Source organism: Ochotona curzoniae, unplaced genomic scaffold (genome assembly GCF_017591425.1).
Source record: "Ochotona curzoniae isolate NIBS_2020 unplaced genomic scaffold, NIBS_Ocur_1.0 contig_1957, whole genome shotgun sequence".
In the NCBI taxonomy this organism is placed as follows: domain Eukaryota; kingdom Metazoa; phylum Chordata; class Mammalia; order Lagomorpha; family Ochotonidae; genus Ochotona; species Ochotona curzoniae.
Window position 1 is genome coordinate 1 of NW_024465270.1, and position 25,781 is coordinate 25,781.

At 41.1% G+C, this 25,781-nt stretch overlaps 1 protein-coding gene across 2 annotated transcripts; it reads left to right on the top strand.

Moving 5' to 3' along the window:
• Positions 1-1,070: 1,070 nt before the first annotated feature.
• On the top strand, positions 1,071-25,531 carry LOC121149459 (dimethylaniline monooxygenase [N-oxide-forming] 1). Of its 2 annotated transcripts, XM_040970169.1 has the most exons (8): positions 1,071-1,207; positions 6,355-6,543; positions 9,529-9,691; positions 15,257-15,399; positions 20,065-20,264; positions 22,486-22,850; positions 23,373-23,445; positions 24,893-25,531. In XM_040970169.1, exons 1-8 carry the CDS (start codon positions 1,076-1,078, stop codon positions 25,236-25,238), a joined length of 1,611 nt encoding a protein of 536 aa, XP_040826103.1. In that variant the 5' UTR covers positions 1,071-1,075; the 3' UTR covers positions 25,239-25,531. The 2 variants fall into 2 exon arrangements, with proteins under 2 accessions (XP_040826103.1, XP_040826112.1); XM_040970178.1 differs by lacking the exon at positions 6,355-6,543 and having other exon boundaries at positions 1,076-1,207.
• Positions 25,532-25,781: the final 250 nt, after the last annotated feature.

The following is a 25,781-nucleotide window of genomic DNA, read 5'->3' on the forward strand; positions in this document are numbered from 1 at the left end:
TTTAAGGCTTAAAGTCTTACTGACCATGAATTGTCATGAAAACAAATCAGGAAACAACCTTTACTGTCTAGGAATATCATTATGAATTAGAACAGTGGAGGCTTATTGTGATAAAGCAGAAACCAACTTGGAAAAATGCTTTTATAGTTAAAACAGCTTACTGTACCATACACTTATTATTTGCCAGGAACTTTCTTGAAATTGATTATTGTCTCTAGTCTTACAAAACAGAAGTGTCAAATGATTTACTCACCATCACACACTAGTGACTGGAAGCACTGAATAGCTGATGTACACACCATTCTAAGTTCCTAAGAAGCTGACCTATTAGCATGTGTCCAGGGGTGAGAAGATTCTCTAACGTGTGGCAATATTGATGTGCTACATTCTTCACAGTCGAACCAGTATCAGTGTGAGAGAGGAGGACTGGCTCCAGTATCTCCATCCACCACAAACTCCTCTTCCTCTTCCACTGGGAGACTGTGCTTGCCTTAGGGGAGACACCCCAACAGCATAGCCAGGCAGGGGTGGGCACTGCTCCACCAATAGTTAGTTGCCACAAGTGTTTTGGCTCCTAGTCCTAACTCTATTCCTCCAGTTGTTGTGTGCCTGGCTCGGAGCTGTGTCCCCATACTAATCTGAGCTTGAGCGTTGCAGTGTGACAAAAAGAACAGGTTCGACAAGCTGATCCTTTCCTGATCTGCCCTTCTATTCAGTTCTGGCACAAGAGAACAAGGCTAGAGGTCCCAGCACCACTCAGAATGCAAGATTCTGTCCACTAAAGGATCCGATTTCAGCTACTCTGCCAGGCACTGCAGCCACAATCACAAGTTCTCTAATATTTGGCGCCAGCTTCCCAAGAGGGGTGGGAACATGCCAAGCATGGGGTTTAAAGCAGTGCCCGGAACATTTCCCTGTTCACATGCACACGCCTGAGACGCAGTGCAGAGGAATCGGACTGAACAGATCTCTTCATTTCCCCAACTCTTTTACTGGATTGTCAGAGCAGCCAAAGCTAGAGTGGTGCTCTTGTGAATAAGAAACTCTGCTTCTTCTTTTGCCTACACAGAACGACATGGTCAAGCGCGTCGCCATTGTGGGAGCTGGAGTGGCTGGCCTGGCCTCCATCAAGTGCTGTTTGGAGGAAGGCCTGGAGCCCACCTGCTTTGAGAGGAGTGATGACATTGGGGGACTGTGGAGATTCACGGTGAGTGGGGTTTCCACAGAGGTAATTGTCTATAGGGGAACTGCTTGCCTGGTACGAAAAGATGACTGTGTTTCTTCCACAAGGGCTGGATGCTTGGAAGGGTTGGCCAAGCCAAGGCAGACCACCTTAACCATAAAAGCAAGGACCTGTGCTGCACACAGGTGGGAGACCGCCTGGCAGAACTTCATCCAGGACCAGGAGGAACAAATGGGTTGCTTGGAACAGGCTAGCCAAGCCCAGGGGCAGGGCAGCAAAACTAGAAATAGAGTTGGAGGCAAGAAGAGGGGCTGCAATATCAGGGACAAAAGCAAGGAGTGCAGCCTCTGCATATGAGGCTGGCTTATGTTTACTCGCACCTTACTCAGCACTATGCCATCCATTACAGCAACGTGAGTCTCAGGGCAAGCTGAGTTCTATAAGCTAAGTCCTGCTGCCTGGGCTATCCCAGTCCATGCCAAGAACAACCAAAGCAAAGGGTGTGAATTCCAACCTCTTTTCCCTCCCTTGAGCAGTAACATTCCAAGTCTTCTCTCTTCCTCCCCCCAGTGAGGAGTAATATTCTCAAACTTCAGCAGGGCAATAGCCAGGGTTGGAAATGGAACTAAAAGAATGAAACACAAAGATGGGACACGCCACAGCCTTGGCCTTGGCTGGCCTGGGGCCCAGGGGATTACAAGGCCCTGCTTGGGGCTGTGAGGACCCTGAAGTCAGAGAGGGTCAATGAGCATCATAGCTCAGCCTGAAAGCATTTTTCTCAGTTTTCCCCAAAACTCCTATTTTTTCTTTCTTTAAGGCAAAAAACGTTTCACATGAACTTTAAATGTGCTAGTAATACATCCATCAGCAAGAGTGAGGGGAGAAAGGCATCTACCCAGCCCGATTTCAGGTCCTCCAAGGGGTTTCAGGAAAGACACAGCATTTCCCAATGCAAAAGGGTAGGATTTTGGAACTGGAACAAAGTAATTTTCTAACCCATTGGGCAAAACTTCAGAGGGACTGAAGTTGCAAGTTTATTGACAAGCCTCCAACACAGGGCAGCTGGCATTACAAACTATGGCCACAAACTATGACCATGAATGCATGGATACTTTCTAAAGCACACTGGAGAAACGAGCACATCTATTCCCACGATTCAAAGTGCAAGGTCAGTGGTTAAGACACCATGTCCCATATCAGCATGCGCAGGTTCAGCACCTGTCTTACACTGGTGATTCCACTTGCAACTAACGCAGTTCCTGGGAGGCAGTGGTTACAGCTCCAGTAATTGGGCTCCTCCCGCCCCATGGGAGGCTGCACTGAGTTCATGGCTCACAGCAACACTTTCGACACAACTCCAGCTCTTGCAGATATCTGTGGAGTAACCAGAAAACTGCTTGCCTCTCTCTTTCTTTCCCTTCTCCTCTTCCCTTCTTTCTCCATCCAACCCCTTTTCCTCACCTTTCAAATAATTTAGTTTTTGAAAGATTTCTTTTATTTTTATTAGAAATTCAGATTTTGCAGAGAGCAAGAGAGAGAAAGCTCTTTCATCTACTTGTTCATTCCTCAAGTGACTACAATTGCCAGAGCGGAGATATTCCTAAGCCAGGAGCTTCTTCCAGGTCTCCCACACCAGTGCAGGGTCCCAAGGCTTTGACCCATCTTATCCTCCTTTCCCAGGCCACACACAGGGAGCTGGATGGGAAGTGGAACAGCCAGGACATGAACTGGCACCCATCTGGGATCCTGGCACAGGCAAGGCAAGGGTTTAGCATTAGGCTATCTCACCAGGCACTCAGATAAATTTGAAAAAGTTTGATGTATAGATTTGGACAAACTATATATGTATATATTTAGCAAACTAGAGTTCTGTTAAAATAAACCAGAACTCTCTCCTATGTCAGGACATTTGAAGACATTACAAATAAAGCTTAATGCTTTTTCCTTAGTAACTCTCGTGATCCCTATTAACATTGTATTCTAATCAAGCACAACGAATCCATCAGTTGAGCATGGACTTGGAGGATGATACTTCCCAAAGAATAATGTAACTTACAGTAGTTAAAGTAGTTTCAATCAAAGCAAGAAGTGGAACTGAAGACTAAAAACTGGAACAAGATCCTGACAGTTATAAAAGGGAAATATGGAATTGTAGACACAAGTGGAAGAGTGAGCCCCAGAAAGTAAGGAAGACCAGAGGCACACCTACCCTATACTGGAGGAGAATCCACTAGAAAACTTTCAGGTAGAGAGGAGAGAAGAGGCTACTAACAAGATGCCCCAATTATTTCAAAAACAATATGACAACTGTGCAGGGTGAAGAGGGTACAGACGGATACAATTAGAGAATTGGAAAAATTGGAATGAACTTCAAAAAAACGCCATGGGAATTTGTCAAAATGCCTAAAGAGGACTCTCCGGCAGTGATCAAGGCAAATGACACCCAATCAACCAGTCGTTCCATCTCTGTTGCCCCATTGATAAAATAGAAACATGGACCCAATTAAAGGGCACTTGAAGCAAATCACAGGAAATAGAATTAAAAGAACTGTTGATTTGGGGACAAAAAATGTTTTTGAAACTTAGGGAGCTTTTTTTTTTTATAGCACGCATTTCCTATGAACATTTAAAAGACTCTTCGTGTATCAGGTTTCAAACTGTTTTTGCAGCAAAAACAGGGTTGTTTGTTTTTTTTTAAATTTTATTTTCAATGAACTTTCTGAAGTATTCACGTAGAGGATGCGTTACTAAGGGGGGCTAGGAAATGGAAAAGATCACCCCACTGCCACTCAGCACCACTCCCTCAGCACAGCGGCCTCTTTACTCACCTCTCTGATACTTTGAGATTCCTTTAGAATCTGATGGAAAAACCTCCAATGAGTAACCCAGAAGGTGCCTTCTGGCTCTAGCATGCCAGAAGCTTCCTGAAGCTTTCTGCAGACATTCTTTTGCAACACACACACACACACACACACCACAAAAGATTGTTAGCAGTGTCTGCACAGTCACAGTAGTCTTTCACGAAGGCTTTTGAGTTTAAAAATCTGCTTTGGCAACATCTATGCTCGCTTGACAGTGTACACACAACTGTGAGAAGCTTAATACGAATTATAGCAGGAAGGGGACACAGTGCAAAAATCAAGAGAAGCTGCAGAAAGCCAATAAAACACACCTGGAGACAGTTTCGTTTCTAAACAAGACAGAGGGCCTCCCGATTACAGAGATTTTAAGTTGTTGTATTTAATTGGACTACCAAGATCATGACTCTGCCTGCTATCACACCCTTAAGGAAAGTGCAAGCCAAGTTTGTGATGCAAACTGTACCCTGTTTGTGATGGCCCACTGTACCCTGGGCCAGCGAAGAAAACAGCAGATATGGAATAGGTTCACTGACTCAAGGGAACACCTGTGCCCAATACAACGTCTTAGATTCCAGAGAGAAAAGGAAGGCTTTGGACACCCACATTGTGGGTTGATGATCTCACTTGGAGAAGAAACATCTGCAGAATTATCTTGTCACTGAAACTTCGTATAATGTCTATGGCCTTCAGTATGTAAATGAGCATTAATGAAGGTTTCAGGTAAGGCCACCCTGTTATCCTCCCTAAGTGAGTCTCCACACTGTGCGGGGAGGACAGCTTCTGCTTCCTTCTTCACATCCTTGGAATACACTGCCGAGCCTCTCCACCCTCCTTGGGGTGCACCCACATTTTCCAGGAATGGGTGGAGAGGTCCAGAGGGGCGTGAGGGTGGCTGGGCAGATCATCTACTGGAGCAGAGGCCCAGGACCCACAGGAGTCCTTGGAAGTGTTGCGGAACCATGCTTTCTATGTGAACGCTTACTGCTCCAGACCTTGTCTTTCTCCTGGAGAAGCAATCTGTGGAAAAAAATCAGGCAAGAGTTTGTTTTGAGTTCCTCCCTTAGAACTGCATAACCCCTCCAAGCTAGCTTTTCTGTTTACATCTGCGGTCCATTATTTCACAGTAGGGTTTCCTGGAAGCTGTTCTTCTTCCTGACTTTTCAGTTTTCTAAGTTTCACAAAAACAGATGGTTTTGTGGTTATCTATGTGAGGGAACAACTTGAATATGAGAATCCTCTTGTTTCTCTCTGTTTTTATTTGCTGATTTGCTTGAGGAGTTCCTCAAATACCTGGTTGTCTTGTTTGCTCAGTTGCATGAATCCCAGTACTCTGCTTTAAACACAACTGCACAGTACTTAAAATAGTTTGGACATTTATATGAATCTTGTGTCGTAATTGCCTCTGTCAAACAGTGTGTGTGTGGCTGGTGTTCATTGTCTCCCAAGTGAAAAAGAATACATCCCATAGAAAGGTAGCAGGTTGGAGCAGGTGTTTTGTGCAGTGGTTCAGATGCTGCGGGTGCCTGATGTTGAATCCCAGATCTCCAAATTTCAACCTGATGCTGTGGCCCTGGGAGCAGCAGGTCATGACTCAATCAGTTGAGTCGCTGCTAGCATGGAGGAGCTCTGGATTAGATTTCAATATTCCACCACTGACTAGTGCACCCCAGGCTGCCCTGTGCATCTGGAGGTAATCCACCCATTGAGCACCATTTCTCTTTCTCTCCTCTTTAAAATAAAGACTTTAAAAAAAAAAAGATAAAAACTTCACCTTCACAGGAGAAAAAAGGCAGTAAATATATCATCTGGATCACTATAAACTTGGTCAATGTTTGAAATTTCTTCTTTTTTAAGATTAATTTATTTGAAAGAGTTACAGAGAAAAGGGAGGCAACAGAGAGAGACAGAGACAGGCACAGATACACATACAGGGAGACAGAGAGAGAGGGAGACATACAGGGAGACAGAGAGAGAGAGAGAATCTTTTACCCGTTGCTTCACTCCCCAGAGTCATAACTACTAAATCTAGGTTAGGCCAAAGCCAGGAAACAGGAGCTTCTAGGTCTCCCACATAAATGGCACAGGCCCAAGAACTTCTGCTGTCTTCCACTGCTTTTCCCAGATCATGTGCAGGGAGCTGGATTGGGAGCAGAGCAGCCAGGACACGCACCAGCACCCATATGGGATGCCAGTGTTTCAGGGATGACCTTGTCCACAAAGCCATAATGCTGGCCACAGTGTTTGTACTTCCATTGTGTCTGTGCATGCTTGAGTGTGCAGGTGTACTCATCTGTGTGCCCTGTTTCACAGGATCATGTTGAAGAAGGCAGAGCCAGTCTGTACAAATCCGTGGTCTCCAACAGCTGCAAGGAGATGTCTTGTTACCCAGATTTTCCATTCCCAGAAGATTGCCCAAACTATGTGCCGAATTTGCAATTCCTGGACTATCTCAAAATGTATGCAAATCGATTTAACCTTCTGAAATGCATCCAATTCAAGGTAAGACCAAAATTCATCAGTTAGCATTCAAGAAATATTGTCCTACACATTTTTCCATTACCTTCCTCTCCTACAGATGAGAGACTGAACTGACAAAGTCACAGACCCCTGGCTAGATTCTTTTTCGTCTTGTTTTCACTTCACCAACACACATACACACAGACACACATACCCAGGTGAATCTTGAGGAAGAGGTGACTATTTTGTGTGAAGATGCATATGTGAATATTTTAAATTGAAAATTCTGACATACGCTTAACCTAAGAGACCTGTAATATATCAAAGCATACTTTTCACTTGGACCAAACACCCATATGCATGGACATGGAGAACTCCCACCAGCCCCCCTGGGTACTCTCTCTTTCATTCTTTCTCTCCTATCTCAGACGCTGGAACAAGAGAAAGGGGAAACAGATAAATGAATATCTCCTTTTCCTTTTCTTTCTTTCTTCCTCCTTTGGTTTTCTTTCAAACAACAACAACACAAAACCTATGAAAAATAATGCATTGCCATTCTACTATGTTCCAGGGCTAGGCGTAGAGGAAAATGTATGGAAAAAAATCACACCAAGAAAACAATATGAATGGTGATGTTGCCCAGAACAGCCAGTAAGAGTCACATTCACACAACCAGTTAAGTCCTTGTAGACAGAGTTCTAAGGAAGAGCTCATCCTACTCCCTCAATTTGCTAGTAACAGGATATAAATAGTGTATCATCATATAAAATACAGGTAAAAATAATTTTTAAAGACCCATAAGAAAGACTAAATCGGAAGCACTTTCTTTGCTTTCTTTCCCAAACCTACTTTACAATTTATTATTATTATTATTATTAAAGACAAACTTACAGAAACAGAGAGACCTTCTATCCACTGATTCACTCTCCAAATGGCTAAGTGGCTCGAACCGAGCTGATCCAGAGCAAGCAGCCATTAGTTTCCTCAACATCTTGAACACGAGTGTAGAGGTCCCAGAACTTGGATCATTCCCCACTGCTTTTCCAGGCCAAAAACAGGGAGCTGGATAGGAAGTAGAACAGCCGGGATATGAACTCATGACCTTATAGGATGCTGGTGCTGCAGGTGGAGGCTCAGCCTACTATACCACAGCTCTGGCTCCATCACATTTTTTTAAATACCTATTGAGATTAGTATTGTGGCATAGCAATGTAAAGCCACAGCCTGTGCTGCCAACCTCCCACGTGGGCTTTGGTTCATTTCCTGGCAGTGTCACTTCTTATCCAGCTTCCGATAGATACCCTGGGATAAGCAGCAGAAGATGGCCTAAGATGTGGGAACTCTGCCATCCAATGTGAGAAACCAAGATAAAACTGCTAATGGCAACTTCCTGATCCTTGCCTGGCCATCATGGCCACTTGGATAGTGAACCAAGGGACAGAGGGTCTCACCCTTTCTGTTACTCTGACTTACAAATAAATAAATAAATAAATCTATGTTTAAAAAAAAAAGACAAACAAGCATCAGATAATTGAGTGGACCTGTGCTTCAACAATGAAGATATCACCTCGTACAACTTCATCCTACTTTGCAGTGCCTGGGTTGGGTCTTGGCTTCATTTCCAATTCACTTCCTGTTGATGCACATTCTGGAAAGTGGCAGATGATGACTCAGGCAGCTGAGTCGCTGTCACCCATGGGGGAGAACCAAGTTCCAGCCTTGCCCAGTGACAACCAGGACAGACATTTAGAGAAGGAGCCAATGGAGTCTAGCTGTCTCTCTCGCACTCTACCAAGTAAGTAAAACTTTAGAAACCAGATGCCCATCAGTGTTAAGGAAGTACAGATAATCACATCTCAGTAAAAGTTTGTGCTTAAGTACAGACAAGCAACTGTGTTTGGGAGATGGTTTCTGATTTAACTTTTGTGAATTTTATTTCACATTCTTTTATATACATACCAAATCGCCAACAATATGCATTTATTATATGTACAATTAAAATCAATTTTGCTTTGTGGGATTTTAAATTACTGAAAGCTACGTTTACAAAAGGCAAAGATGCTGAAACCAACACAACAAACATCAATAACACTTTTGTTTTCTTTTCAAAACAGTGTATAACATCATATTTGGTACCTTATGTTGGACAACAAGAAAGAAATTAGAACTATCAGTGCAGAGAAAAAGGAGGCTATATGTTATTAGTAAAAAAAAAAATAGTGGGCCTTTAAAAATTATAAAGTCTTTGGCTTACTTGAAACAATTGCACAAGATACACATTCATAGAAATGTACAGTATCAGGCATGACAAATTTATAACACTGTGACAGATAAACTGCCCAAGGCTCTAAACTGCAACCCTGTTTTTCTGCATATGGCAAACAAGACCTGCTGAGGTTTTTAACTATTAGTCTCTTGACCTGTTAGAGAAGAGGACTTCTCTTGGACTTTGAGCAATGATATATTGCTGCCACATCACAGTGTACTTGGTTCTTGTATTCCAATATTGCTTGACTGAAACAATACTGAAAGGTTTTGCATTGTTGTTTAAGTTTGTCAAGTTTGGGTTAGAACTGAGTTATTCCAACTGGTTCCTTCAGTTAAAAACCATGCATCGTATAAGAACACCAAACTGACCGTGTACAATCAATTTTTTGGAAACACGGGCATATTAACTACCTTCTAGATTTATAATTCTGTTTAGTTTTAATGTCCCCATTTCTGCACTGTCAAGAACATGTATAAGAACTAAAAATTGCAACCTTGGTTCTCACCTGCTGTGAGAATTTAAGCAAAATCCTTAAAATCTTTCAATTCACTCTTAAATACCCCTCCAGAATTCCAAGGTTCAAATTCTTCAATCCAGGAAACTGTGACTATTATGATAGCCTGAAGAGGTTACTAGGGTTGTACTTATTAACCATGTTGAGTTTGCACCAGGAGCTTTGAGATGTCAATTACCACAGAAACCCTTAATGGAACTTTGAAAAATATTAACCATCCTTGATTTCTTTTTTTTTTTTTTAGACCAAAGTCTGCAGTATAGCAAAATGTCAGGATTTTGATAGATCTGGCCAGTGGGAAGTGGTGACTCTGCATGAAGGGAAGCAAGAACAGGCTGTCTTTGATGCTGTCATGGTGTGTGTTGGTTATCTTACGAATCCTTATCTGCCATTGGATTGCTTTCCAGGTAGGGTATTCTCTGCTATTGACCTTAACTTTCCTCTCTAGCACCATCCTGATGCTTGATAAGCCTGACAACATGTTAATCCTTTGCTAAGCTGTTTAAGTTACAAGGTAACGGTTTTTCCTTTACCTGCACTTTCTGGCTGGTCTTGTGCTTTCAAACAAACTATGAAGCAAGAAGGATAAAATGGATAATTTAAGAAGCAGTCTTAACACTTCACTGAAGACCAGTGGCCCTCCATGAGTGACTGACAGCACTCAGAAATTATATCAAAGCATGAATTTCTTAAACAAGTTGCTGACCAAATTGACCAAAGTACATTGCCAAAGTGAAATTCAAAAGCCACAAAGGTTGATAAATTTAATTGGGTACTATATGTATTTTTTAATTTTATATAAGCCATACCAGTCAGCTAGATCAGAGGTTTATGGTACCAGCTCAACAGTCAAAGGGAGATGATATTTTTTTTTAAAGATTTATTTTTATTGTTTTTTTTATTGGAAAGGCAGATATACAGAGGAGAGACAGAGAGGAAGATCTTCCGTCCATTGATTCACTCCCCAAGTGAGCACAACAGCATGCCGATCCGAAGCCAGGAGACTCTTCCAGGTCTCCCACACGGGTGCAGGTTCCCAAAGCTTTGGGCCATCCTTGACTGCTTTCCGGGGCCACAGGCAGGGAGCTGGAAGGGAAGCAGGGCCGCCGGGATAGAACCGGCGCCCATATGGGATCCAGGGCATGCAGGGTGAGGACCTTAACCACTTGCGCCACCTTGCCGGGCCCGGGAGATGATTTTTTAAAAAAAGATTTATTTATTTATTTGGAAGGCAGAGTTATAGAAAGTTGTAGAAATAGTGAGCAGAACTAGCTTACTTTCAATTGACTGAGACAGCCTGGGCTGGGCTAGGCCTAAGCCAGAAGCCTGCAACTTCATCCAGATCTCTCACTTGCCCGTCAGGGGTTTAAGCACTTTGGTCATGGTCTGCTACCTTCCCAGGCACACTAGCATGGAAATAATTCGAAAATGGAGCAGTCATGACTTGAACGCCATGGCCCTCATACAGGATGCTGGCATAGCAGGTGGTGATAGCGCCACAATGCTGACACCCGAAGATGAATCTTACTAGACAAGGTGCATGTGTTTAGGTATCAGTTCCTTTATCTTACCTTTGCAACCATGATTCATGTTCATCTAAGTCAGCTTTCAATTGAATTTCAGTTCAGAGGCAGTACAATGGATTGATTTATTTAAGCTGTAATGATCATCCCAAAAGGTAAAAGCGTGGGGAAATTCTCTCTACATCATCTAGATATGACCTAGCCTGATCCCATGTTCTCCTGTGTCCCAGAATCCATCCCAGAGACGACTCAAGTTAGGTCACACCAGGATAAAGCACACTTTGAAAATTGCCTCATTAAGGGATCATTTAATTAGAAAAAAGTGTTGTCTTCTTCTCAGTACAGGACATTGTTCTTCCAGTATCCCCGAGAGAGGCTCAACATCCTCCACTAGAACACATTCAAAGAGACTCACTTTCATCATTCCAACCAAGACCACACAACCCTTTTTTCAGTTTCTGCCTGTAGACCAAGTCCCCGATGAATCATCCCAAACTCTCTGGAAGGAATATCTTATGAAAACACACTTATCCAAGGGTCCAGAAAGTTCTTAAGGCTAATAGAGTAAATTGCATGTATTCAACACCAAAGCATACTGCGCAAGGTTCCAAGTATATCAAAATGGATACAAGAATGTGTAACTTGCATTGGAGAAAAGAACAGAATTTCCTAAGAGTTCAGGGAAAGAGCTGCAATCCTTTTAGGGCCTGGGGTGAACATGAAAAGCTTGCATGGTGCTGAAGTCACACCAAAAGTCATGCCAAATTAAAGATGAACACAAGAGCAAAGAATGAAATTAACTGAGTCAAAGTGTAACAGTGTGGATAGAATTTTATTCAAGAGGTACAAATTCTTGTCTGGACAACTCACTGGCCTATAACCATAAGCTTCCTGTTTTACTCTTCTAAGCTTCTATTTTTCACCCATAACCTGAGAAGTTTGCACAACCATACCCAACAACAAATAATCCCCAATCAAGTCAGGAACGTTCTACAAAACTTGTAGCTCTTCTTATCTATCAGCAACTGTCAACTTAAAATCCCTGCCTCAATGATGCTAAGGAGCCTTTGAACTGTGAAATTTTGTGATTCAGAATTCTGTGATGCTAGGCTTGCAATGGAGTCTACCCACTCTCTCTTATAGCAGTTGATCAGTCTGCCATATTCCCTGGAGTGGTTACTAAATATTACAAAATTTGAAATTCAATAAAGATATTTTTAAAAATACATTACAAATTGTGCAAATATTTACAAAGGATAAGGTCCAAAAAGTCTTAGTAAAAATTACAGCAGGCAAGCACTATGTTGTAGTGGTTAAAGCTGCCACATGTGGTGCTAGCTCTCATAGGGGTACCAATGCGAGTCCTAGCAGCTTCCCTTCCAATCCATCTCGCTGCTAATATGGAAGATGGCCCAGGTCTTGGTCCCTGCACCCACATGGGAGATTTGAAAGACGCTCCCAGTCCCTGGCTTCAGACTGGCCCACCTGTCACTGTAGCCATTTGGAAAGGGAACCAGCAAACGGAGAGTCTCTCTCTTGATCTTCCTATTTCTCTCTGTGTCAACCTCCTTCTGACTCTCTTGAACTCGAACCTTCAGATAAAGAAAGCAAATCTAGAAATCACAGTTAGAATTAATTTCCCTCCATCCCAATTATAAGCCTCCTAGGTTGCCCTGTACCTAGGCAAGTGTTACGCTGCTGGGAAAAACGCAGCCAACAGCTGCCTGGCATTCTGGGCCTGGTTAATGCCAGCTCCATGTTAACTAGACCAGTGTGCCAGCATAGTTGCCTACTCTGTTTTTTTTCTTTATTTTTTGAAGATCTTAAAGCAAATGGGCAGAGTGGCTACTCTGCTACCATGGGCACTCACTAGCTGGTGTCATCTCACTGCCATTGCTGCAACCATGAGTGCATGAGAGTGGCCATGCATTTGTACGAGCTGGGGAACCAATGATGGGTCAGAACAATGGGAGCCACTGAGGGCTTGTTTGACATACAAAAAAATCTCTTATGGGATCTTCCATAGACCAGGCCACTATACCTGCAGGTAATTAAGGGAACCGGAGATGGAATGGATCAAAAGCATGATTCCAGGGGGCATCTCTGGGTCTGGCCAAAGCACCAGCCTGCACCTCTACCTAGAGCCAGGACTTGGGGTGGACCAGACCAGGCTAGGTTACAGTACCTGGTGGTGCAGACTGAACCTGACCCTGCACCAGCTGGCACATGTGAGAGCAGGGTCTGAAGACCTGCCAGGTGAGGTCTTTTAGGGGCTTTCCAACTAGACCACTACACTCAGTCCCTGACTTCAGGGAAAATCATAGTCATGTCTTCTGATCCCGGAGCACATGTTGCAGGACTAGGCCACCTCAGTTACTGACCCTCATGAAAGAATGGAGAACATGTCCAAATGAACACAAAAGACGAGAGAGCTACTTCATCCTAGCCAACAGAATACTTTGGGTACCTCATCAAAAGACAGAAAGAAGCGCAATTTGAACAACACTCCAGGACAGGCTCTATAGCAGACATCTAGATCTGTAGACACACTGAGGTAGACAGGGACAGCCAATAGGCTTTAAGCAGAATTTTGTACCTTTGGTGTAACAACACCAACATCCTCTCAGAACAATTACAACCACTCAAGTAACACCCTCAGGACATTGTCCGCATACTGGGGCCTCCTTATAGGTGTGATTGCAAGGAGCAGCACACCTCCCCTCCCTCATCTGTAAACACAGGAGAAAAGAATGAAATATTTGTCTCACCCACCATCCCTACATCCCAATTCTGTCTGCCCTACTCAGAGGCCCACATGGGTCTATAACAACTTTGCCTTTGTAATAAAAGCTATAAAATAACTTAATAAAATATTTATTTTATTTAAAAATAATAAAATAAAAGTAAATAAAATAAAATTTTAAAAGAATCAATTTCTCCCTGAGGACCGCTTTTATTCAGCCACCATTCACGCGTGTGCTTTTTCAGTTCTGTCCTCTGTGAGAGCCACACAGAGTCTAACCTGTGTCCATTTATCACCAAAATAATCTGATTCCATGATTCTCTCTAGGCTTTTTCTGCTTTCCTTTTCCTCTCTGAGCTAATACTTGACCCTGATTGTATCTTTGCTAAGTTCCAAATCTCCTGGGTTTTGCTTGGGTTTTAACCAGTTTTCATGGAAGGTTTCTAATGACACAAGGCCTTAGGGAGGCAATCTTCCACAAACATTCATCCCTTGGGAGTTTAGATGTCTTACCACATTTTTTTCTAGAAGGAACAGGTTCTTCTTTCAGCGTATGTGACTTCTGATTATGTAAAATTCCCCTGAGATATTCTTTTTTAATTCATTGTTTACATTAGATATTTCCATGAGATTTGACACCAATCACCTGAGATACTGAGTTCTCCCAGTATATGTTGACCTGATGTAAGAAAATTAATTGATCCTTTTCCTCTGAGCTATCTTTGGCTGACTCAGCAAAATGAGCCTGAGTTACAATGAGTCATCAAGGTGAAGTACCAGTGAACTTGCCCAACTGACTTGGACCATTGTGAATCGAGATGATATATCATATCTCCTGCTTCTAATAGTGCCAGATACAGAGCTGATATCCAAAGAGCTAATCATGCAAATTCTGTAGCTCCAAGTTCTCTCTGGCTTTTTATTCCATTTTTTTCCCTGCCATTTTTTTTAATTATTACATTTGATTGTATAACCCAGTTTCATAGGCTCTGGGGAAAATAGACACGAGCCAGCTGAATAGTACCCTATAGCCATAAGGTGTATAGAAGCCGGTAGTATATAAACTAAAATTGAAATGTCAATGAAGTAATCACAGGATGTGGTTAAGAACTTGCATTTTCGAACATATTGGTCACTCAATACCATGTCATTTAACTCCATAAGGCTGTAAACAGTAGTTGATGTTATGCTGTGGCTTTTAATTGGTCGGGATGATATTCTGCCAGCTCTGCCTTGAGACCAGAGGTGGTCTGCCCAAGAAACTGTTGAACTTCTCCGGACAATAAGATGTTGAACACTGTGCAAAGTATATGCTTGAAATGAAAGAATGAAGATTGGATTTATTCCATGTTTATAAAAAGCCACACCTAAGTCAACTACTAACAAATTGAATATTATTGTCCACTGACTTCCATCAATCTTTAAATGATAAACTCCTTTAACTTTATTTAATCATCTAGTAAGAAAAAACAGAGTGCTGCTAGTGAGATGGAGTGATTGTGTATAGTAAGTAAATAATCCTCTTCCAATGTGTTGTAAGGTCATTCATCCAGATCAGACTGCAGGTTTCCTAAAACAGAAGAATGCTAATAAATACAACTTAAATCGTCTGGCAAAAAGCTTCTGCCAGTGGAAATATGTTTATGTTTATGTTTCACTCACTGATCTTTCAAATTTTCCATTTGATTTGTCTTTTCTTCCTATAGGTATAAACACCTTTAAAGGTCAATACTTTCACAGTCGACAGTATAAACATCCAGATATATTTAAGGACAAGAGAGTGCTTGTGGTTGGAATGGGAAATTCTGGTACTGACATTGCTGTAGAGGCCAGTCACGTGGCAAAAAAGGTACAAATCTTGTTGTCACTTCATGAGGAGTTTCATTTTGGGATGTGTGTTTTCAGTAAGCAATGTTTGACAACATGATGAATGTCAAAAGAACTAAAATACTCAACAGAGCGTTGTTTGAAAAATCGGTGTTATTGACTGTTTGTAAACTTTAGTGCGAAGTCCATTGGTATCTTTTCTCCCAAGTCAACTATCTTATTCCTTATTTTTGCCATTTTTCGAACCACCCATTTTCCATATTCCCCCAGATTTTACCACACATTTTTTTTTCTTTACTCAGTCACAAGTCAGAAAATTTTAGCTGTTTTTCCTTCTTTGGTCTCCCATCTGCCTTTACCTTCTCTTTTAGTTGCCACTTCACACTGATGTAAATGTGTTTTCCCTCTACCAATCATGTAGAAATAATCAGTATTTATAGGGACCACTCTGTGTCAAACATTGCACCAAATACTTTCTACTACACTGATTTTTTTTTTACTGCATTATTTCATCAAGACAAGCCGCTAACAGAGGTACTAATGAGTATCACTGAGTACAGATGAACAGATTAATGTTTATTAAAATCAAGCAATCTGCCGAGACTCAGACCACTAGCAAGTTCATGGCCATTCCTCTTTGCCTGAAAGCAAACGCACCTGACTCTGCCTTGTGTCCATGCACCCCTACCTTCAGTCCATCTTCCCCACCCCACACACAGACCATCCAGACTTCCCACCACCAACACGTGCATCCCCCAAATAGCCTGCTCTCATGACAGCATAAAAAGTGCAAATATGTTCACTTGGTATCATAATGTTCTCCTACTATGGTCCAAATCCGTTGTGTACATTTCAACTCTTATGCCACCACCCACACAGTCATCTATTGCAGCCAGGCAGCACCACTTCCTGGCCTCTGCTTATTACCAAGGCTGTTTCCCCCTTGCTCATGCCACCATCTTCACTGCCACAACCCCTGACCTTCTTTATCCTCTATATTTACATCCCAGCTGTTCCACCTAACCACACACTGATCTCTCCCTCTACAGGATTTAAGCAGTACTGCAGTTTACAGTCCTCAGTTGATACTTTTTACTCCTAATGTTTTAAATTACCTTTTGTAGTACCTATCTTTTCCCCAACTGTGATGCAACTTCACTGAGAGTCATCCAACCAATAGGAATCAATTTGTGGCTTCCAATGAGGAGACACGGTGCCAGGCCCTGAGAATATACTGTCCGACACAAGAGTAGCAGAAAGCCCCTAATTGTCACAGAGTGTATAGTTGTGGGAAAATCAAAAACAATAGATAAATAACTGCAAATAACTAAACCATTAATTGTACTCCCAATCCTGCATGCACAGGATTGGGAGTATAAAACTCAAAATTCTTTTCCATGACTTTTGAAAAAGAACTTAATGACCGATTCACTGATTGGTTGGTTGATAAAACTTGCCAAATTGGCATCATTATACTGAAATTAACACTGGTCCATCGATTGTGACAACCACATAGAGATACAATTATTCCAATTTCTTTAATCGTCTAGAAATTCCTTGAAATAGGAAATACGCTTGGGCATAACTTTTCACCATTTTTGTACTAACAAAGAAAGAGTTTTTGGCTTAAAAACAGTTCATATCACCATTTGTCACATTCAATCCTGTGTTGAGATATAAAAAGTCAGATTCAGTGTAAATGTCTTAGGTCAGAGAATATATCATTAGTTCTTGCCACTAAGTGCCTGGTGTTATCTATCCAAGGCTAAATACTTTCATGGAAAAAGGAATCTCAAGATAAGTTCTATTTCAGTGTAATACATTTTAAAATCTATATGTGTAAGAAACCTTTAAAATGTTCATTGAGGGCTGGCACCTGGCATACTAGATTAAATATTTGCATATGGTGTCTGACATCTCATATGGGCATCAGTTCAAGTCCTGGCTGCTCTTTCTCCAATCCAGTTTATGACTGGGAAAGCAGAGGAAAGCCCAGGTGTTTCAGGTGTACCTACGGGACACCTGGGAAAAGCTCCAGGCTCCTGGCTAGTGAACCAGCTGATGGAAGATACCTCTCTCTCTCTCTCTCTCTCAACTGCCCTCAAATAAAAAGTAACCTTTTAAAAATAAATATTTGTTAAAAGATTCATTAACTTTTATTTGAAAGAGAAATTTTACAGAGAGAGAGGTTTTTCATTGATTGATTCACTCATTAAATCCATAATTACCAGAGATGCACTAATCCAAAGCTGGGAGCCAGGACTTCTTGTTCTCCCACACAGACACAGCAGCCCAAGGACTTGGGCCATTCTCCGCTGCCTTCTCAGGCCATATACTTGAACCTGCATCAGAAGTGGAGCAACTGGGGCACAGCCATATGGGACTCCAGCAGTAACAGACAGAAGATAAGCCCATTTATACCGCTGCATCGCCCCTAATGTAAACAAGAAATAAAAAATCGTGGAATATGCATATTATGAAAAATATGACACATTGGTTTAAAAATATTTGCACTTATTTTATAAATAATTAACTTTTATTTTAAAGGTGTGTTTATTTTTGTGAAAGGCAGATACACAGAAAGAAAAGGGAAAGTAGAGACAGATCTTCCATCTGCCGGTTTACTTTCTAAATGGACTCAACAGTCAGGTTTGACCAGTAGCCAAGAACTGTATTCAGAGCTCCCACATGGGTAACTGGGGCTTAAGCACTTGGGTCTTCATCCTCTGCCCTCCCAGGCACCTTAACAAGAAGCTAGGTTGGAAAGAAAACTGCAAAGTTTCAAACCAGATTCCTGATGGGGCCTATCAGTATTGGAAGCAGAGATTTAACCCATTGTACTACAATATTAGTCCCAGTAAATTTGTTTTTGAATTACATCTCCCATGAGGTGTAGCTTCTTAAAAATCTTCATATATATTATTGCTCCATTAGGTTATAAATTTAAATGAACCATATATCAAGAATGAATGGTGACACTCAAACAGAAGCCATCACATCCAAATTTGACCAAGGGTGAGAAGGCTATTAAATCAGTTGCTTGTATCAGGAAAGAAACAAATTGGCCATTTTTTTTTTAAACAAGAAACTCCTTTTTACTCATTTTGCAGATATCGAAACAGCTGTTAGTGAACTCTGTTAACTAAGTGTCAAACTCAAACAGTCATACCATCTATTTGAAGGGGGGGGGGTTGTCAGGTGGTTTAGCTGTCAGGTGGGACACCCATGTCCTATGTATGTCACAGGGCCTGTGCTCAATCCTGGCTTCCTGACACTGAACTCTCTGGTTGTATTCCTACTACTACCCACGTGGGAGACCTGTAATGTGTTTCCCAAGTTCAGCCTGGACCAAAGCACCCGTTGTCAGCATTATCAGCTGGGTGTCCTTGTTCCTCTCACTCTCTGCCTTCAAATAAAAATAAATAAATAAATAAAGTTGAAACATGTCAGGGCATGGCATGATGGCTCCATTGGCTAACCCTCCCCTTGCAAGTGCCCAGATCTGACATGGGCACCGGTTCATGTTTGGGCTGCTCCACTTCCCATCTAGCTCCCCGAATATGACCTGGGAAAATAGCAAAGACTGGCATAAGTTCTTGGGACCTTACACCCACACGGGAGACCCAGAAGAAGCTCCTGGCTGCTGGCTTCACATCGACTTAGCTCTATCCATAGCAGCCTTTTGGGGAGTTAACCAGCAGATGAAGATCTTTCTCTTTGTCTCTCTCTGTGTAAATCTGCCTTTCTAATAACAGCAGATGAATTTTTAGAAAATGATTCTTTATAAGTACATAATATGCACTAAAATTTCTAAACTCATTTTATTTCTTATTATTTTTTCTTCATTGAAAGTTTGTTTTTTTACTTTATTTTTATTTTTAACATTATTGAAACGATATTGAATTTTCTATCGGTTTAACTGATGGTTTGTTTGGAAATTTTCATAGAAAACCTTAGCTGTCGCCATCATTGGCTTTATAGTTAGTATCAAAAGTCTTCAAAAAGTTTATGGAAAATGTATGTTATTCAAAAGGAGTGATACACGGATATCAAAATGTTTTTTAAACAAGATACACTTATCTTGATTTCATTTTTAACAAACTCTTTGAAGTTCCATAAGTGCATAGTTGTAATCACTTCTTCAGTGTCTTCTCACTTGAGACTTTATGCTTCCTATAGTTTATCAGAGTATAACAAGTCTGGTAAATGATACATGCTCAATAATAGATGACTTTTAATGCTGCAGGTACCCTAATAATTACATCAAGAGAATGACTTTACAACAGTAGTTAGTGGCAGCCATTTAGTCTAAAGAGTAAACCACTGCTTTAGATGCCTGCACCTCATGCTAACGTGCCTACGTCTGACTCCTGGCTCCACTCTGGATTCCAACTTCCTGATAATCCAGCATTGGAAGCGACAGGGGATACTGCCACCTATGTCAAGGACCTGGCTTGGGTTTCAACTCCTGGTGTTGGCCTGGCCTCATCTCAGGACCTTACAGGCCTTTGAGGAGTAAAACAATAGATGTAGTTCTCTCTCTCTCTGTCTTTATCTCTACCAAATGAATTCAATAACTATGTAATGGTAGAACCACAAGCACTACCCTATCTCATGAAGGAGGTATTGTATGAGGGTCAAGCTTCCCAGTGCCTTGCAATGTGTGAACATCTTTGCTTGTTTCTAGGTGTTCCTCAGCACCACCAGAGGCTCATGGGTGATCAGCCGGGTCTTTGACTCAGGATACCCATGGGACATGGTGTTCATGACACGATTTCAGAACCTGATCAGAAATTCTCTCCCAACTTCAATTGTGAATTGGTTGGTGGCAAGAAAGATGAACAGCTGGTTCAATCATGCAAATTATGGCTTAGCACCAAAAGACAGGTAAATGTAATGTACCTGCTAAGAGTTTTTAGGAAGAGAGAATCTCTAGTGACATATGCAAATAAAACAATAGCACAGCCAAACAATCAGAGAGTAAAATTCCATTACTCTTCACTACAAACTACATTACTGTTATCACAAAACTACATTACAAATCTACATTACTGTTTTGCTTGAAAACAACCAAGAGTTCTTATGTGTTCAGTTCATGAAATTATGTGTTTCACCTTGTGATCAACCCTTTATGGTAAATATAGGTATAATCTCAGGGAAAATGAGATTTAGCGACTTTCAGTCACTTGACCAAATTCATTTAGTAATCAGTGACCTCTAGGACTAGCCAAGTAATTTAAATCTCACCTGTAATAATCAAAAGTTAATGATTTATCTTTGATTTGTTGAAAAATGCAACATATTGCCTTGTTCTTACTGTGTTGGGAAAAACCAAACATTATACCTGCTGTATACCATCTGTAATGGTAGTGTTTTCTCACTCTTGAGATGAACTTGATTTCAACCAGTCCTTTCCTTTATAACCCATGATTTATGCCATCTAGAAGGGCCAAAGGCTTTATTTCTTTATTCATTAATTTTATACAATGAAATCGCATACCAGAAGATCCTGCAGCATGTGGAGACCCTGTCTGACCTCGGTATGGATTATACCCTGAGCCAACAGGAATCAGGAGGAATCCGGGCCAAAGATGATGCCAAGCAGCCTTGACGCCATTGCATGTATTGTGTTTCTCCTTGTTCCTTCCCTGCTTTTACCATCTCCACTTTTTCTCTCCTTATTTCTCAAATGCTGTCTTTCATCAGCAAACTCCTCAGGAATTTTGACTTTGACATCGGTGCTTTTGATCCCATAGGGTGCTTTTTTTAGTGGCCTAAAACAAAAAGCTTTATCTCAGTTTTTGTGAGCTAGGAACCCAGGCACAGCTCGATGGAGCTCTCTGCTTTGGGGACTTTCCCAAGCTGCAGCAGAGACACCACCTAGGCCCCGAGTTGCATCACAGCACAATTCATGAGTAACAACTTTCACACTAACTCAGGTGATGGTCCACAGCATTCAGGACCTCATGGACTAGCTATCAGACAGCAGATCTCAGTTTTTCTCTGGCTGGATACTGCTTCTAGCTCTTCTCCAAAAATAGTACTTTCCTCATTAAAGCCCACAAGCCCAGTCAGTTCATGAGCATGGATCTCCTAACCCTGATTCCCTAATGCTCGTGTTAGAACTCACTCTAGACAAAAACATGGACAGAGTCCTAAAGCAGGTGTGTCGAGTGAAGTGTTGAAGAGGAATGCAGAGTGTCCTGATGTCTGCCAGCACATCATCTCCAGGAACCCCCATGTATTCAGTTGTGCAGAAGCTCCACAACATGAATGATATCTAGCCTAATGCTGGTCTGTACAACTATATTCAAATCTGATTAAATCCCACAAATTCTGGAACATGTGGAATAAGCCTGAATAATTATTATCTTTGCTGGATTTATTTAGTCTTTCATCATTTCAATATACACAATTTATATGCCCTTCATCTGACCCAAATAGCTAAGGATGATCAGTGTTATCACCAATATTTTATGAATGGACGGAAGCCTATGGCATTCAATGACTTGCCCAGTCTCGGTTAAGCTCAAGCATTTAGATGAGAAGCCACTCTTATTCTCTGAAACTCCCGTGCTGTTTCCACTTTACCCACATTCTCTCTATCTGGGTAACTCAAAGCCAACAATGCCTTGGTTTTTATAAAATCATCTCCAAAGCCTTAGCCTTCCAATTCCAAAGACACAGCCAGATAAAGATGATTCTGTCCTGATTCTTTTAAAACACATGTGCGTTTTCCTGAAAGAACTTTTTGCTAAGAAGAAAGAGAACTGACTAGAGCTTCCAGCGATTTTTTTGGTAGTTTCCTATCTCTAAAGCAACAGTTGCAGCTGAATGCTGGAAAAAGCAAGAGAAGCAAACCAGAAAAAGCTCTGCCTTCTTCTTGGGCTTCCAAATGCTAGGTAATGATGAACCTATATTATAATCATTGGACATTCATAAATCCTTTTTCACAGATGTAACTTCTCCCAAGACCTGCAGCTTCTGTCCAGCAAAGTTTGCATTAAATTAAAAGAATTAAAAGGGAAGGATGGATAGAAAATATGGCCAGCTATATTTTTCATTGACAAATGTCTCTTTATCCATTTTTGTTGTTGTTGTTATTTAGGATGCAACTTAGAGAGCCAGTGCTAAATGATGAGCTCCCAGGACGTATCATCACAGGGAAAGTTTGTATTAGGTCAAGCGTAAAGGAGGTGAGGGAAAACTCTGTTGTATTTGACCATGTCCACAACGCCCCGAATGAAGAGCCCGTCGATATCATTGTCTTTGCTACTGGGTACACGTTAGCTTTTCCCTTCCTTGATGAGTCTGTAGTGAAAGTCGAAGATGGCCAAGCGTCACTGTACAAGTATATCTTCCCTGCACATCTGCAAAAGCCAACCTTGGCCTTTATTGGCATCATCAAACCCCTGGGCTCCATATTACCCACAGGAGACACTCAAGCTCGATGGGTCGTTCGCGTCATTAAAGGTAAGCCTATGGGAAACCAGCACAGACTTTTGGCTTACTATGTGATTTTATTATATTGGAAATTAAGAAATTGTTACTCTGCTTCTACTTAAAATAATAGAATATCTAAAAGAAGCATCTATTCTACTGTGCAATGAATTTTTCTTTCATAATGATATGCTTATACCATTGCAAATATAAATGATACATCGGACTTAAGAAATATAAGGAGTGTCTGTTATTTTGACTGAACCAACTGGCTCAAGTAAAATTTGAAGTTCAGTGAACTGGGTGACAAAATTCAATCAATACAATTGTGAGGTCTCATTTGAACAATTAGAGCAACTGTGGAATCATTATCTTTTCAGATGATAAAATTATTTCGGAGGCATATCACCAATCAGCTCGAGATGCTACCATTTGTGCTAGAACAGATGAGGAGCTGGGTACTAGAAATAACAAAAACAATGAACCATAAAGCATTTGTATCCATAAGTAAAAACTAGACTTAAAGCTGAATTGCATTTATGATTCATTTTACAGGAATGATTAAATTACCACCAACAAGTGTCATGATAAACGAAGTTAATGAAAGGAAGCAAAACAAGCACACTGGGTGAGTCAACTATTAGATACTCTTTCTGAATCATGATTAAAATTGGTTGTGCAATAGCACAGAAGTGAGTGTTACATGGGATGGAAAATAGCCAGTTGAGAGTAAGAGTAAAAAGGTGGGAGAGCCTACTGAAAGAGAGAGAGAAGCAAAAATGGGAATCATGCTTGTGCTCAGAATCATGCACACCAATGATGGGTACCTAATCTCACATGGATTTGGAATTCTTGACCAAACACAATTGCCCTCATCTGTCAGATACGTTACTTCAAGTAAGCAGCAAATAATTGAGTTTCTCCATTTGCTCACAGCAGTCATCCAGCCCACAAGTCTCAGCAGTTCTGTTGTTTTTATTCCAACTATTTAAGGGTCATGCATGCCCAAGTCCACTGACCTGGCTATTGCTTTTTCATTTTTAAATACTCATAGAAGAAAAAAGGAAACACTGTTATGTGTAGAAATTATGTCAAATTCATATCACAGTGACCAGAAATAAAGTTTGGCTAAAACACAGTCAGGTTCATTCTTTCATCTCTTGTCATAGCTGCTTTTGTGTTAGAACACCAGGGTTGGCTAGTAGAGACAGAGACCATTGCATGACCCTCAAAGCCTACAGCATTTACCAAATAGTCTTATGTTGGCACCTTCTGTGAAGGAGAGATCTTCCTCTGTGCTATGCTTTGGGAACAGGGATAAATGGAGGGGGATGAACAGCAAAAACTCATGGCCCAGGAGTCTTCACTCCCAATGCAATCAAAACCCCTGTGATGTTAGCTGACTTACTGTATCGAGTAGAAATTTTCATTTGAAAAAATGTTCTATAGCAAAGAAAGACTTTTTTTAGAAGCACTGCACTTAAGTATATTATTATAGCTATTCTGACGCATAATACTTGGAAACTTCAAGTGTTGATCTATCTGTGTCAAGATGTCAAATTTGAAAACAATAAAAAATTCTAGATATATCTCCTTTATCTTTGATTGAGGTGTTATCTGACCCCAATTATGGAACTCCTACAAGATGAATTACTAGCAGGAACAAAATCAAATTTTGCTAGCACTTCAGTCAATTATTCTAGGGGCTGACACCAGAATAACAGAGATACCTACTCTATATGAATGTTCCACCTTATACAAATTCAATCATAACTGGCTTTTACAAAGTAGATATATCCTTAGAAGCATTGAAGGAAAATAAAACAGTTAATTTTGAAACAAAAACTTTAGAAGTCTATACATTTTTTTTTCCATAATATGCATGGTCTGGACGCTCTGTAAACTTCTTATAGAATGAGACTGTTAGAGAGCTAGTGGTATAAAGGGGAGAGCATGGAATCTATTATAAAATTTTTACTAGTATTCAGTTGCTTTGAGTACTTTCAATCGACATTAGATTATTCTTATTGTATCCTTTTGTCTTCCCCTGTTCCCCCAATCTTCCTATCACAAAGGTACGGCTTGAACTACTGCAAGGCTTTAGAGACCGATTACATCACATACATAGATGACCTCCTGACCTCTATGGGTGCAAAGCCCAACTTGTTCTCTCTGCTCCTGACTGATCCACTGCTGGCTTTGGCCATGTTTTTTGGCCCATATACACCGTACCAGTTTCGTTTGACTGGCCCAGGAAAATGGAGTGGAGCCAGAAAGGCCATCATGACACAATGGGATCGAGCACTCAAGGTCACCAAAACTCGAATTGTGCAAGACTCACCATCTCCATTTGAAGGTCTGCTTAAACTCTTCGCCATCCTGGCTTTGTTTGTGTCTGTTTTCCTGATTTTCCTAAAGTAAGGTAGACTTAAAAATGCTCTGACTCTCCTCTTACAACGAAACTGCTTTTGTGGTTGGGAGCCATACCAAGATGAGGGAAGCCATCCCTCCTTTTCCTGGTGGGTCCCAGAGTTACCAGTACTACTTCTAAATCCTTCCTAGCTTTACCTATAGCAAATGGTAGAAGATGATGACCAAGATAAGCTGTGTTCCTAGATTTCAACTAAAATCCCTGCCTCAAAAAGATTGGATTGTACTAAAATAATGCCTTTGTTATATTGGCAGGCTGAAAATTAAAAACTGAAAAATAAACTCAGACACTGTTTCAAGTGATCTTTTGTTCACTTTTTTTTTTTTTTAAGTTAGGGAAGGAGAGAAGTGGATGAGAAGCTTACAAGTAAAGTTCATTAAGGGACAAAGGATTCCATAATTTGAACGTTTTCAAAGGAATGTTCTTGCCTAAAACTGCTTATTCCCCCAGAGGGTACACACACAGTGGACCTCTGGAAGCCAAAGGAAAAAACTTGCTCAGGTCCTCTTTGACAAGGCTGTCCTAAGAGGGAA

Bases quoted from the DNA above. Each gene is read 5' to 3' on its own strand.
- LOC121149459 (XM_040970169.1), top strand. From the start codon at position 1,076: ATGGTCAAGCGCGTCGCCATTGTGGGAGCTGGAGTGGCTGGCCTGGCC. The intron at 6,544-9,528 runs GTAAGACCAAAA...TTTTTTTTTTAG, and splicing joins TGAAATGCATCCAATTCAAG to ACCAAAGTCTGCAGTATAGC. The intron at 20,265-22,485 runs GTAAATGTAATG...GTTGTTATTTAG, and splicing joins GGCTTAGCACCAAAAGACAG to GATGCAACTTAGAGAGCCAG.